Source organism: Streptopelia decaocto (assembly GCF_964273445.1).
Source record: "Streptopelia decaocto genome assembly, chromosome: 23".
Taxonomy (NCBI): Eukaryota; Metazoa; Chordata; class Aves; order Columbiformes; family Columbidae; genus Streptopelia; species Streptopelia decaocto.
This window is the reverse complement of record NC_138678.1, coordinates 1,150,102-1,164,380: the sequence shown is the minus strand read 5'-3', so window position 1 is coordinate 1,164,380 and position 14,279 is coordinate 1,150,102. Positions and strand designations below refer to the sequence as shown.

General features: G+C 49.3%; 1 protein-coding gene across 2 annotated transcripts in view; it reads left to right on the top strand.

Annotated features, from left to right (window-relative positions):
• MAN1C1 (mannosidase alpha class 1C member 1) overlaps positions 1-13,465 on the top strand; it is a 63,241-nt gene extending 49,776 nt beyond the window's left edge. For both annotated transcript variants that reach the window (XM_082071361.1, XM_082071362.1), the window contains 7 exons: positions 2,390-2,513; positions 4,447-4,540; positions 8,460-8,575; positions 8,759-8,978; positions 10,346-10,518; positions 11,318-11,433; positions 12,522-13,465. In XM_082071361.1, coding sequence (XP_081927487.1) covers positions 2,390-2,513; positions 4,447-4,540; positions 8,460-8,575; positions 8,759-8,978; positions 10,346-10,518; positions 11,318-11,433; positions 12,522-12,642 — 964 coding nt within the window. In that variant the 3' untranslated portion in view covers positions 12,643-13,465. The remainder of the gene's footprint in view (positions 1-2,389; positions 2,514-4,446; positions 4,541-8,459; positions 8,576-8,758; positions 8,979-10,345; positions 10,519-11,317; positions 11,434-12,521) is intronic.
• Positions 13,466-14,279: the final 814 nt, after the last annotated feature.

Sequence of the window (14,279 nt, the reverse complement as noted above, 5' to 3'; positions counted from 1 at the left end):
AGCCAACGGGCTTTATCTCTTCCTGTCGCCTCACACCACCTTTTCCTGTGTCCCCTCCCGCTGCTGTGTGTCCCTGTCCCCTTCTGTTTCCACACAGGCACCGTATCACATCTCGCCCAGGCTTGTTTTCCATCCTGCTGGTCCAGCTGCTATGTCTGCCAGCTCCTGCAGTGCATGGGCTTCTTGGGCTGCTGCTCTCTGTCCTCTGCTCTCTGTCCTCTGCTCTCTGCTCTCTGCCCTCTGCTCTCTGCCCGCGTGTTGCATTGTGATTTCTCTCCCAACACCTCCCGTTCCAGGTCCCTGGCCCCTGCCCTCCTTCACATCTCCCTAAACCCTCTGCATCTCCACGTTCATCCTCATCATCCCCGCCTGGTCTCTTGACTTCCTATTGTTTTGCTGCTTTGGATCTGTGTGAGGGAGGGAGACGATAAAGCCATTTTCAGCCCTCAACGATGTTTAATAGAAGTAACACTTATCTAGGGGGATAAAGAGAGCTGAGGGCATTTTCTTTTGTCTTGAAGACCAAGGTCCTGTAAACAGTAGTTTCCTCTGAGATGTTATAAATCAGGGAAGCTGTGAAGACCCAGTTTGCCCAGTCCAGAACGCTGAGAAAGTGTTTTCATTGCAAGGCTGCTCTTCAACCCAGGGACACATTGCAGATGCACCCGTTTCCTCCACACCACCTCTCTTGGAGCGTTCCTGTGGTTTGTTACCAGGGCTCCCCCACAGGCCATGCCTGGCTCTATGTTTGGGGTCGTGTTGGCCGCTGTGACCCCACAAAGCCCCTGTCACAACAAACGTGGCCCGTTTGGTCGCTCCCAAGCTCCTCATTTGAACGAGCTCAGGAGGCTGTTTGCGTTTGTGAGATCGTATTTGTTACAAGGTCCCTTCAGTGCAGTAAATAAAGAAAAAGTAATTGACTCTTTATAGGTATGAGAACACCGTGGGATTGTTTAACGCGCTCATCCCCGGGCCGGCTGCTGCCAGGTTCTGCAGATACATCTGATGCGATATTAACACCAACATCAACCCGCCTGCCTGCACTGGGGATTGCAGCCACAAACACTCCATGTTACTGGGGTACCAGTTTTAGCTGCAAACTGTTTTCAAATGAGAAGCTGGTGCTGCAGCCTCCTGACAGTTCGCAGGGAAGGCCGACGTTTGGCAGTGACTGAGCAATTTGAAACAGCACGAACGTTTTGCTTATCTAATGGGTTTTTTTTTTGTCTGAAGGCAAAGCAAACAGCTCTGGACCTGAAATGGTTTTCGGTCAATCACATGGAGGGGAAACTTTCCCCCCCCCTGCCTCAGAAAGATCATTAGTTTTTAGCCTCCTGTAAACAACAAAACCCATTTTCTTGTACCAGCCAAGCTTGCAGGCGCCATCTAGTGCCACCCCCACTGGAAACCTGTTACCTCATCTGTATTAACCCCAAAACACTTGTGAAGAGATGTAAAACCAAAGCCACGTCACTTCTGAGATGGTTCAGCCAAGTTCCCCCTGAGCCAACACCTGCAGAGGCTGTTTTGGGACCAAGGCCTAAGGGTACAGGGGATTTTCACGCCTGATTTTGGAGGGCACGGGGCTGTAATCTGGCAGTGGGATACAAGGAGGAATTGGTTGAATGTAAAAGCAAATCCAAGGGTGAGGCTGTCAGTGCTTGTTGCCCTCCCGTGTCCTTGCATTGGAGTTTTAAGGGAGAAGCGATGCCCCCCTCATCCCCAGAATGAACTCGCTTTACTCCAGTGCTGATTTCTCTCGTGGTGTGGACTTGACAGGGTGAGAGGAGACAAACAGAACCTGAGAAAGGATCCCAGTCCATCAGAGGCAGAGGCATCTTGTACCACTGGCTTCTTCACACGGTGTTTGCCACCTCTGCAGCTCTGACACAGAACACGAGTTTAGCACCAGCGCGGTGTTTTCAGTCCAATTCGAGTGTGAGATCGTGTTGAAACAAGGCGCTTGGGGACCGTCTGGATTCTCCATAAAACAGCAGCCTTGTTGGACTTGTGGAACGTTTGAGATGCGAGAGTTCAGTCCAGGCTACCTAGAGACATGTTTTTATCCCAAAATACCTTGTGTGCGGCAGGTTGTCAGTGTTCTTGCCAAGTTCGCTTTAAGCTGATCTGTTTGGGAGGGATTACTCTCCCACAAAAGTTGCAGTTTTCCAGTATGTGTTTGCCTTGTCCTGCGTAAAACTGTTGCTCCATCCCACTAGAACTCCATGTGAGAGTGCTAAAAATCTCTATATAATGAGCTTTACATGGTCGGTGCTGGGAGCAGGTGTGCACCACATGCACATAGCACAGGATCTGCACCGCGGTGCGGGGACCTGGGGCTTTGGCAGCGTTTTCCTGGCAATGAAAGCTCTCTTTTCTCTCCTTGCAGCGGCATGAGCTGGAGCTGGGGTTGGGCATCCGCCGGCAGCAGCATCTTAGCGGAGTTTGGCACCTTGCACTTGGAATTCCTGCACCTCTCGGAGCTCTCTGGCAACCCGGTGTTTGCAGAAAAGGCAAGTACCAAGTGCTTCCCAATGCCTTGTGAAATTGTAGCAAAAACCTCCTCAGACAAGGACACGGCCAAAATGAAACCATCTGTTGGCTGCAGACTGCAAAGATAATTGTTAATTCTGATATCCTAATAGCAGTGCCTTGTACTTGCAGACCTTTTTACTCTAAACAGGCATTAAATGTTACACTCCAGCCAGCAACATTTCTGCTGAGGTTCCTCGCATAGGAAAGGCCTGACAGTTGACATATTGGATTCCTTTTGTGTAACTTGTAACTGAAAATCTATTAATAATATACATTACCTTGAGCTTTTTTTTTTCCACAAGTGATCTCGTAGTGCATTTGAGAGCGACTTAATAAATATGCTGTTGGATACCAGCAAAGTCATTGGCTTTCTCTGCACAGCCCTGAGGAACCAGCTTTGAGGGAGACAAATAGTTCCAGTTAGAATCCAAACTGCCCCAAGAGCCCAGAGGAAATGGGGCCTGGCCAGTGGGGTGAAAACAGACAGAGGTTCTGGGATTGCCAATAAACAGCTCAAAATTTGACTTTTCCAGGATATTTTCAGTGCAGGTCTGTCAGTTGTGAAACAAGAAGAGAATTTGTAGAGGAGACGGGAAGGAAGGAGCTGGGAGAGCAAAGTGGAGACTAGGAGGGGGTGTTTGGGAAGCGATAAGGGGGGGTGAGCAGGAGGAATGTCGCAGAGGGGCGAGCAGCAGAGAAGAGAAAGCCAGGAAACTGTAGGGAAGATCCTGATGATTTGAAATAAAGGAGACAAGCTGAAGATTCCTGAGGACAGTGATAATGACTAATTGCTCGGAGGAAGGTGAGAGCTGAGGAAAGACCAGTAAAGGCAACAGGTATGGAAAGAAAATGCCTGGGAAGGAAATGGAGGAGGTGAGAGGAGAGGCAAGCGCTGAAAACACCAGGGCAAGAAGACACACCGTTAAAAACTACACATGCATCAATATTCCAGGTTCAAACTGTGGCATTTTGAGCCAGGGTCAAGTCTCTGTCCCCAGCCTAAGATGTTTTTGCCTCCTAAGATTGCAGAGGGCTAAGGGCAGAACCTTCCACTGCCTGTGCGTGCACAGAACATGTATCACGTTCATCCCAGCGCCCTCTGAGAGAGAAAATGTAGGATGATTTGGGCTCAAACAGCCCATCCTGTGGGAAATGACTTCAGAGGAACAGATCAACTCATTAACTTGCAGCTTGGGACTTGTGTGATTTTAGCAGGAATAAAGTCCATCTGTGTCTTTTATTCAAACATGTCATTAATATGCCACGCTACTAAACTTCAGTAAATATTATGCAGCCTGATGACTTACTTGGAAGCGCTGAGTTAAGTCTGTAGCCAGCTTTTGGCGTACAAATTGTCTAATTTTATAAAAGCTTTAGAGTGTATTAGCTGCTCTGTAGTTTATAATAGAATATTTATTCTGCATAGCATTTAACTTTGTCCCTATGGGAAAGGCCTACGGACTTAATGGGGGTGAAACCAAGGGAGGTTTTGGAGAATAGGAATGGCTGTTGTGGCTTATTAAAGGAGCTGCATGTTGTTGAAATTAAAGACCCCAATTCATCACGTTAAGTGGTGAATTGAAGTGCTGTGTGAGTCACTCATCCCTGCCACTCCTTTCCCTTTGGATCATGGAAAAAATCACCCTCTGCTTCTCATACGTTCCCACCCAGATCCCAGATCCTCGGGATTGCTGCTGGGCCGCTGTCAGTGAGCGGCTGCTGAACCGGGGCCTTGCGGGGTTTCAGAATCATTTCTAAAGCCTCACAGAGCTGGGGAGAGATTGTGCTGAGGAGTCCAGTTATTTCTCAGCATTCCAGGCTGCTGTGCTCGTTCAGCCAGGGATCAGCACCGACCAATTACAACAGTGCAACAGCAGCAAAGTAACATCATTCTTGGCTCATCTCTCCTAGGTGATGAACATCCGCAAAGTCCTGAACAGAGTGGAGAAGCCGCAGGGCCTTTATCCCAACTTTCTGAGCCCGGTGACGGGGAACTGGGTGCAGCGTAGGTATCGCTCTGTGTTCACACTCCTGCCTGGAGCGGTTCGGCCTTTCCATTATTCTTTAGGAAGCAATAGCAACTGTCAGAGCAGCAAGCCAAGGAAATGTCTTGTCAGGCAGCCTGTTATACATGTGATTAGATAATGCAACCCCATTTGTAAGATGCAATATAGTAATTGTACACTTATTCCATCAGCCTTGTTTCCAGCTGAGTGTTTCACCTTTGGAGAGAATTAGGGGCCTGTCTTGCACAGGGGAGGATGATGGTACATGGTTCATCACACAGATATTAGAAATCAGCACATCTCTTTGAGCCCTCATCCTGCAGTCACCACGTAGCCCACAGACCTGCTCGGGAATTGCACATGAAGGCTGCGAGCAGGAGCACAGTGAGATTCACTGCTGAGTGTGCTGCAGCAAGTAGGGAACCGCCTGGAGCAGCCTCAGATCTCCCAAGGATCCAGGGATCCCTTCTCTTGTGTGTCTTTGTGTACCCATCACCATGTGTATTGTAATTTTGTGCAGGAAGGGTGAGACAATTACAAGTTCTTTTCTCCTGTTGGGAACCCAGCACTGATGACATGGGCACTAAATAGATGGGTCCTCCTGCTCCTCTGCTCTGCCCTGGGGAGACCACACCTGGAATATTGTGTCCAGTTGTGGCCCCTCAGTTCCAGCAGGACAGGGAACTGCTGGAGAGAGTCCAGCACAGCCACCAAGATGCTGGAGGGAGTGGAGCATCTCCCGTGTGAGGAAAGGCTGAGGGAGCTGGGGCTCTGGAGCTGGACAAGAGGAGACTGAGGGGGGACTCATTCCTGGGGATCAGTCTGGAAAGGGGGAGTGTCAAGAGGATGGAGCCAGGCTCTTCTGGTGACAACCAGTGACAGGACAAGGGGCAATGGGTGCAAACTGGAACACAGGAGGTTCCACTTAAAGATGAGAAGAAACTTGTTGGGGGTGAGGGTGGCAGAGCCTGGCCCAGGCTGCCCAGGGGGGTTGTGGAGTCTCCTTCTGTGCAGACATTCCAACCCGCCTGGACACCTTCCTGTGTAACCTCATCTGGGTGTTCCTGCTCCATGGGGGGATTGCACTGGATGAGCTTTCCAGGGCCCTTCAACCCCTGACATTCTGGGATTCTGCTCTGCCATGAAAGAGGAGCAATAACCAGGAAGGGGCTTGAAAAGAGCAATATTAGAAGCAGTGTACCCAGAGACAGATTATTTACTTTCCTGCTTTACGCACGCAGCCCCTTCCTTACCCAGAGAAGAGACCGTACCCCTGGTTTTGTGCCCCCAAAGGGCCCTTGGTAGGAACACGAGAGGCTCCTGCTGCAGCTGTGCCCCAGATCTCTGCCCTCACCTTTCCGCTCTGTTAAGGATTTGCTTGTTACGGCGAGGGAGGGCTCCTGCATCTCATGTTTCTCTGTCAAATGACAGAAAAGTCTCATCTTGCAGAAGCTGTTTTTAACCTGTCAGTGGATTGCACTTACATTATTCAAGCAGTTTTCTTTTGAGTCATTGCATTACCTGGTGTCCCCAGGTCTCGTTGCACTGTTTGCTCTGTTAGATCGCTCCAGACCTTTCTAATTACCGTGTTAATAGCTCTGATTGTAACTGACAGCCAGGTGCATGGCTGCCCTTATCTGTGACAGTGAGAACTCTAGCTGTGAGCAATCCCCAGCCTTTAACTGCTACATCAGCACCTCCCACGGTAAGTAACTTGGCTTGAAAGGTGTCCTGGATGGTCACAGTTGTCCTGTTAAACCAGACCTGTCCTTTGGTGCCACGAGAAAAGAAAATAGGCTTCTGTGTTTGTCTCATTAATTGATCTTCAAAGTTATCCAATCTCTTTGTAAGCAGTTCAGCTTCCCCTCCGCATTTGTCTCTGCAGAGCTGTTGCAATATGTTGCACTTGAAAAATTAATCTCCCATCCCCAACCGCACCCCTGAGATGCCATTTTCTTTACATTATTCCCAGCTGGCGGCCACGCTGCACATTTTACCAGACACAAGCAGTAATTCTGCCTCTTCATTGGTGCTGAGAGAAGTGACTGTCTGTTGCCATAACCGATCTTTAGCAAACTGAAGAGCTGTGCTCTTAATTTGGATGGTTAAAATACTCAGCTGGATACTCACTATTCATCTCTTCTGCCACTAATTTAATTCTATTTATGTCTGCAAATTTTACTTTGTTGTACTGACCTGCTCCCGCCCCTCACTGACATATGGAGGGGCCTGTTGCTGGTTCTTGGAGCTTATTAAAGCAGCCTCTGATTACTCATTCTGGGATAGGCTGATTTGTGCAGAAGGACTAGAGATCACCTCTCTCCTCGACTTCCATGCCATAATTGTGGTTTAAATCCATATTCCAGTGCAGGAAACAGCTGCTCAGCCTCTTCTGGTGAGGAGCGAGGACCGACGGCAGGAGATGCTCCCTCTGCATGCCAGGCTCTCATTTTCTCTTGTCATTAAAGCTCTTTGCGGGAAGCTGTTTTTCTTGGAATTGCTGTGATTTTCTTGAAAGGTGCATCTTTGACCCGGCTGAGTGAGCAGATCTTCTGAAGGGAGAGGCAGTGCTGCACCTCCGAGGGCGGGCTTTTTACCTTTAGAAAATGAAAGCGCGCTCCCCTGCTGAAACGAGAGATTTGTTTATGCAAAGTGCCTAGGAGGCAAGTGCTGGCAAAGCTGATGCCATATGGAAAGCAATTATGTACCAGAGCTCCTGCTTTGGTGGTTTTATGAATGACACACTTAGGATCACAGAGCTTCTCTTTAAAGACAGGCTGTGCAGACGCTGTTTGCAAATAGTCTGTCCTCCTCTTTATGTTCTTTTTTCTGAATTCATGCGTCTAATCTCATTGTTTTGCTATGGATTATTCCATGGATCATCGGACACACTGTAGCACGGATATTTACTCTCCGGGTCAGGAAAATGCGTGGCCGTTGATCTCTTCTGTTGGTAGGATTTAGCATTTAGAATAAGCCTCAGGATTTTATGTATGTACAGTGAAAGGGAAAACGAAAATCCGAACAGCCAACTCCAAACCCCTGATATATCTGCTTACATTGAAAATGAGGACGCGTGCAGACACCGAGGTGGACACTTAATTAACAGGGATGGTTCAGTCCGTGGTAGGTAATTTGTCTTGCTCTTTTAAAACAGGGAGTACTTGGTTTCTTTAATGCTGCTTTTCCCCCCGTGGTAGAGTTAAAAGCTATAAATCCATCCCGCAGTTCCCTCCAGGCAGAAACCTGCAGCTGTCATGCCCATTTCACTGTGCAATTCTTCAGCATCCTCCTCTCCAGTAAGGTCAGAGCGTTGTGTACTCTGAACAGATAGCCTTGAAAAGCCCATTTCTGCAGAAGAAAATATTCAGCGCGCATCCTTGTACCTGACTTTATCATTTGAAGACGCCGACAACCCCAGCGCTCCCCAGGGCACAGAGTCCCACCGTGAGCCAGGAATACAAATGGCAGGACCAGGGTCGCTCCAGCAGCCCCTTGCTGGCAGTTCTGTGCGATCCACCGTGTTCTCCCTTCCCGAGACAGGGAGGCAGCACCCACAGGCCTTGTGTAGGTAAAGATCTGTCGATACCCGCTTTTGATTTGTGAGGCCAGGATTTGTGATGATTGCTTCATAAACAGGAAGCATCTTCAGGTTGCAGTGTAAATAACTCTTGCAAAATAAGAGCTCGGAATGGTTTTGGTAAGGGATACTAATGCTTTGGAAAATGACAGAACGTTTTGCTTCTGATTGCACTTTCCGCCTTTCTTCCTTTTTGAAAAAGAAATGCTGCAAGCTCTCGCCGGGAAACTGCAGAGGGAGGAGAGAGAACAAGGGCATTAAATAGGACATTGTTGTTTGCTCTTTGTAAAGCAACTATGTCATGAACCTGAAGTTCTTTTCTGGCTTTCCCACTACAGACCATGTCTCCATCGGGGGGCTTGGGGATAGCTTTTATGAATATCTCATCAAATCGTGGCTGATGTCAGACAAGAAAGACTCTGAAGCTAAAAAGATGTACGACGATGCACTAGAGGTAAGGAGCAGGCTGCTGCTCTGTATTTTTTATGGGGAACATGTTCATCAGAATGGTTCAGGCAAAAATGTCTTAGATCCTTGGGATTCCTTGGCATTCGCTCCTGTGCACTAAAATACTTAGCAAGTGAGTTGTACTAACTGCCCGCTAAGTATCTCAAAACGCTGATTTTCATCCCTTTAGGCGATAGAAAAGCATTTGGTCAAAAAGTCAGCTGGAGGATTGACCTACATTGCCGAATGGAGGGGCGGCATCTTGGACCACAAAATGGGCCACTTGGCTTGTTTCTCCGGGGGCATGATCGCACTGGGAGCTGAGCACGCCAGGGAAGAGAGAAAGCAACATTACGTGGATCTGGCTGCAGAAATAACGAACACTTGTCACGAGTCTTACGAACGCTCAGGTAGACCTGGGGTGGGTTAGAAGGGGGTGGTCAGTAGGTCAGAGAGGTTCTCCTGCCCCTCTGCTCTGCCCTGGGGAGACCACACCTGGAATATTGTGTCCAGTTGTGGCCCCTCAGTTCCAGCAGGACAGGGAACTGCTGCAGAGAGTCCAGCGCAGCCACCAAGATGCTGAAGGGAGTGGAGCATCTCCCGTGTGAGGAAAGGCTGAGGGAGCTGGGGCTCTGGAGCTGGACAAGAGGAGACTGAGGGGGGACTCATTCCTGGGGATCAAGATGGAAAGGGGGAGTGTCAGGAGGATGGAGCCAGGCTCTTCTGGTGACAACCAGTGACAGGACAAGGGGCAATGGGTGCAAACTGGAACACAGGAGGTTCCACGTGAATATGAGAAGAAACTTGATTGGGGGGAGGGTGGCAGAGCCTGGCCCAGGCTGCCCAGGGGGGTTGTGGAGTCTCCTTCTGTGCAGACATTCCAACCCGCCTGGACACCTTCCTGTGTAACCTCATCTGGGTGTTCCTGCTCCATGGGGGGATTGCACTGGATGAGCTTTCCAGGGCCCTTCAACCCCTGACATTCTGTGAAACCTGTGGGCTGCCTAGAAGATGTTAGTACAGGGGAGCCCAAAGCCTTGGGAGACTCGGCTTTTGCATGGCAGAGGTTTGTGGCGGGTATTTTGTGCTTCAGCAGCATCTGCATCCCTGTGCATGAGAACCCTTCCCCATCAGTCTGAGGTCTCCTTTCCGAAGAGGCTGCTAGTGGAGCAGAAGGAAAGGCAGAAGACACAATTGCGGGTCCCAGGTGCCGCTTCTTACAGCCTCCCTGCTGCAGTGCTGGCGAAATGGCTCAGTCGGATGGACTGATAATTGTGGAACAAGCCCCCTGCCTGGGAGCAGCGTGTCGGGATCTCTGCGATGGCAGAGTCGGCTGGATTGTTCTTTGAATTTCCCTTTGAGGCTTTAGGACAGGATCTGCCTCTCTGTTCTTTCTCTGATGGGTTCTGAGTTTGTCTTCAGTGACAAACTACTTGCAGCGCAATTCCTAGGAGCAAATACCAGCACAAGTGCCAGGACATGAGGGAGATTTGTACCTGCCCTCTCGGCGCTCAAATATGCTCCAAGTATGTGGTTTATCACTTGTATCCACCCTCAGAAACGCTTTATCCCCACCTAGATAGTACCCAGAGGTACCGCACCGTGGGCACAGCTCCGTGGAGCTGCCCCCATCGTGACACCAGCTGTGAGGTTGATCTGATCCCGATCTGCTCATCTGACCTCACGCAAGCCTTGGTTAAATATCGGCAGCCTGAGCAGCAGAAAAATACCTGGGTCGTCTCTTCATTTACTTTCTTCTCCAACTGATTTTGTCTAGATACCAAACTTGGCCCTGAAGCCTTTCGGTTTGATGCTGGAACTGAAGCCATGGCAACCAGACTCAGCGAGCGCTACTACATCCTGCGCCCAGAAGTGGTAGAAAGCTACATGTACATGTGGCGGCTGACACACGATCCCAAGTACAGGCAGTGGGGCTGGGAGGTTGTGAAGGTATGGCTGGAACACTCGCAGTTAGAACTCTTACAGGCTATTGGATTCTTAGAAAAATCTTTCTTTGGTCAATAAAAAGAGCAGAAATTATTTAAATTGTGCTAGACGCTAAGACACGTGAGCAATGAGGCAGGAATACACAAAATAGCTCAATTCAGTGTGATGTCTCTGTTGATCGTTGGGAATGTTTTCTTGTCCCTTTTGGGCTACGCTAAAATCAATCGGTCAATCAAAAGAGGGGAGGTTTGCGGAGAGGAGCGTTGCAGACAGTGAAACTGCTGCTAACGAACAGCCCTCTGCAAAAAGGACTCGGCCTTTATTTGAAACATCTGGATGGCCCAGAACCACCAATTTGTAGTTGGCCAGGGCAAATCAGCAAACCTGCCTTTGCCCTTTGTCTTCTTGCCACAAGCACCCCCCAGCCACAAATCCCTCAGCTCTTTCCAGCTCATGCAGTTGCCCGTTGGCTGCTGCCCTCCCTGTATCAAACCCGTCATTTGTCTCCTGCCCTGGAAAAGAGGCTCTGCAAGCAGCTAGAGGTGCCACTTGAGATCTGGTTTTGCTGTGTGTGCAACGTCAAGGTCAATTAATCAACTAACTTGGGCGGTTTGTGCTTCTCTTGCTATTTCATTAGAACTAGCTTTATTTCTGGAGTAATCACCACGCTCTTCAGTGGGAGACAGAGGCTGCTATAAACCTGGAATTTGATTTGTAAAGCTGACTCGTAATGTAATTGATGATGATTAATGAGTTATTTCCACGTTATTGCGTGTTACTGAGATTTCTTTTCTTTTCTCAGGCCCTGGAAAAACACTGTAGAGTAGAAGCTGGTTTTTCTGGCATCCGAGATGTTTACACCACAACCCCAACCCATGACAACATGCAACAGAGTTTTTTCCTCGCAGAGACTCTGAAGTAAGTCTGGTATCACAGGGGCCTTTCAGAGTAGCGTAATTCCCACAGCATCAACACTCCTGTTTGCTTAACAAGTCTCTAATAATAAGGTTCTTATCCTGTGTGGGGGAAACTGGACAGGGCTACGGGTGCTGCAAAGCTTTGGTGGTCTCCTGTAGAACCACTGCTGTCTTTGGTATTCTTGAGGTTTCTGCTCATGTGCTGGATTTTTGAAGTCTTTTAAGACTCTTCCTGTGATCTGGGTTGAGAGAGGATCTCCTGCCCCTCTGCTCTGCCCTGGGGAGACCACACCTGGAATATTGTGTCCAGTTGTGGCCCCTCAGTTCCAGCAGGACAGGGAACTGCTGGAGAGAGTCCAGCGCAGCCACCAAGATGCTGAAGGGAGTGGAGCATCTCCCGTGTGAGGAAAGGCTGGGGGAGCTGGGGCTCTGGAGCTGGACAAGAGGAGACTGAGGGGGGACTCATTCCTGGGGATCAAGATGGAAAGGGGGAGTGTCAGGAGGATGGAGCCAGGCTCTTCTGGGTGACAACCAGTGACAGGACAAGGGGCAATGGGTGCAAACTGGAACACAGGAGGTTCCACTTAAAGATGAGAAGAAACTTGTTGGGGGTGAGGGTGGCAGAGCCTGGCCCAGGCTGCCCAGGGGGGTTGTGGAGTCTCCTTCTCTGCAGACATTCCAACCCGCCTGGACACCTTCCTGTGTAACCTCATCTGGGTGTTCCTGCTCCATGGGGGGATTGCACTGGATGAGCCTTCCAGGGCCCTTCAACCCCTGACATTCTGGGATTCTGTGATCTAGAGCTGCTCTAAGTGGGAGGCTCCAACTGCTGAGCTCTGCTGGATTTAGCTCCAATGGTTTCAGAGACAGCTCTCTCCTCTGCCAGGTTCATGCCCTGCACACACAGGACACGTCTATGGCCTGAATTTGCAGATCTCCCTTCGTTAGTAGCACGAGCTAAAATATTTGTGAGGTGGCTGAGCCACATCCCCATCCCGCGCTTGCTTGTGCGTGCTTGGACCCCCGCTTGAGTGTCTTTAATCTCCCTTTGTGTCCACCCTCTCGCCCACCCTCCCCTTCTGGCTCCAGGTACCTCTATCTTCTGTTCTGTGAAGATGACGTGCTGGCCCTGGACGACTGGGTGTTCAACACAGAGGCTCATCCCCTGCCAATCAACCACACGGACTTTAAAGCGAGTGTGCAGCAGTGAGGCCGCTGCCCAGCGCCTGCTGCTGCGGCGTCGGCGGCTTTCCTGCATTTCCTTTCCATTAAAGGAATTCGCGTTGTTCCTAAAATGGTATTTTTGGGGCACTAGTCCAATTCCGGACAGTATTATATTGAGGAGATGAAACCGTGACATAAGCACCTTCTTTTCCTCTGTGAGGAGCTTTATTAGCCTGATAATGAGATGATTATTCTGGGCCATATTGTACACAGTTCATAGACATTCCTTTATACAGAGAATTTATATGAAATCCACTGACTTTGCTTTATAGTGGCCAAAGGACTGGAAGTTTGCCATAAAATAGACTTTACACACACACACACACACAGACACATCCTCCTTTTGTTTTTCTGTTTCATTTTTGCCTTTTTTATACTCTTGGATTTATCACCTTTCTAATGAGCCGGGGGAGGGTGAGCTGCGCTGGCACCGGCTGCCCAGGGAGGCTGCGGAGTCTCCATCCTTGGAGACACACATTCAAAAGCCACGCGGGCCCGTCCTGGGCCACCGGCTCTTCTTGAGCTGTGGGGTTGGACCAGATGATCTCCAGAGGTCCCCGCCACCCTCAGCCATTCTGCGGGGTCAAAATTGTAACTAAATCCAACCCATCTGCAACGAGTTCTGGATCCTGATGTATTTTTATATACTTTTTCTGTGCTCTTCAAACACACGTCACATCCCATTTAACTTTCCTTTCCCACTTTTGTGTTTTTCTACTTTGATTTGGAACTAAATGTTATGAGTCACTTGTAATAATTTCACTGCTGTAATAGTCAAATCTGTGAAAGAGAATAAAAGTCTTGTAAAATAAAAAGCATGTTTGGGTTGATCCTCTCTAAAGCCATCTGTCACAGACCTGTTACATCACGCTTGGAATAAGTAGGTGACAATACTGGTTGATTTCAAGACTATTTCACAATAGATCTTGATTTCCAGCGTAATGTAGCCAGTGTATGGACAGCAATTCCCATCTGCGCCAGCTCCCTTCAGTTGTTTGTTCACCATCTGATACGGGTTAGCAGAAATTCTACTAAATGTCTTCTTTTTCTAGCAAAAAGATAAATAATCTGCAGCCAAGTTTGCTCTTCAGTAGACATTGTTTCTGGAAGGAAATAACAGAAGAAAAATAAAATATCGAGGGCCCGGAAGTCGTGAGTACCCGCTTCATGGATGGTGCTGGGCTGGATCTGGGGTCAGGATGCTTTCTCCCTTTCCTCTGTGTGATGGAACTTTGTGTTCGTTCTTGTGACATCCTCTTGATCATTGGTTCATTGTGGCAGAATGCAAACCCCCCTCTCTCCGCTCCCTCCATCATCATGGAAGGAGTAGACACATGTCCCTCTCTCTCTGCTGCTTGAGGCCAACAGCTTCTTTTGTTTGGCCCCAGAGCCCCTGGCCAGGGTCGTTAATAGAGAGGAGAAGGGAGCGCCGAGGCGCCAGGGAGCCGCTGGGCACCCGCGGCCAGTGTGGGGATGTTTGGAGGCTTCAGGGGCACCCACAGCCAGTGTGGGGGTGCAGAGAAGCTTCTGCAATGCCCACAGTCAGATCTGATCAGGCTATAAAAACGGGATTCTCGTCGAGACTCCGCCCCTTGTGCGGATCTCTTGGAGTTACGAGCTGAG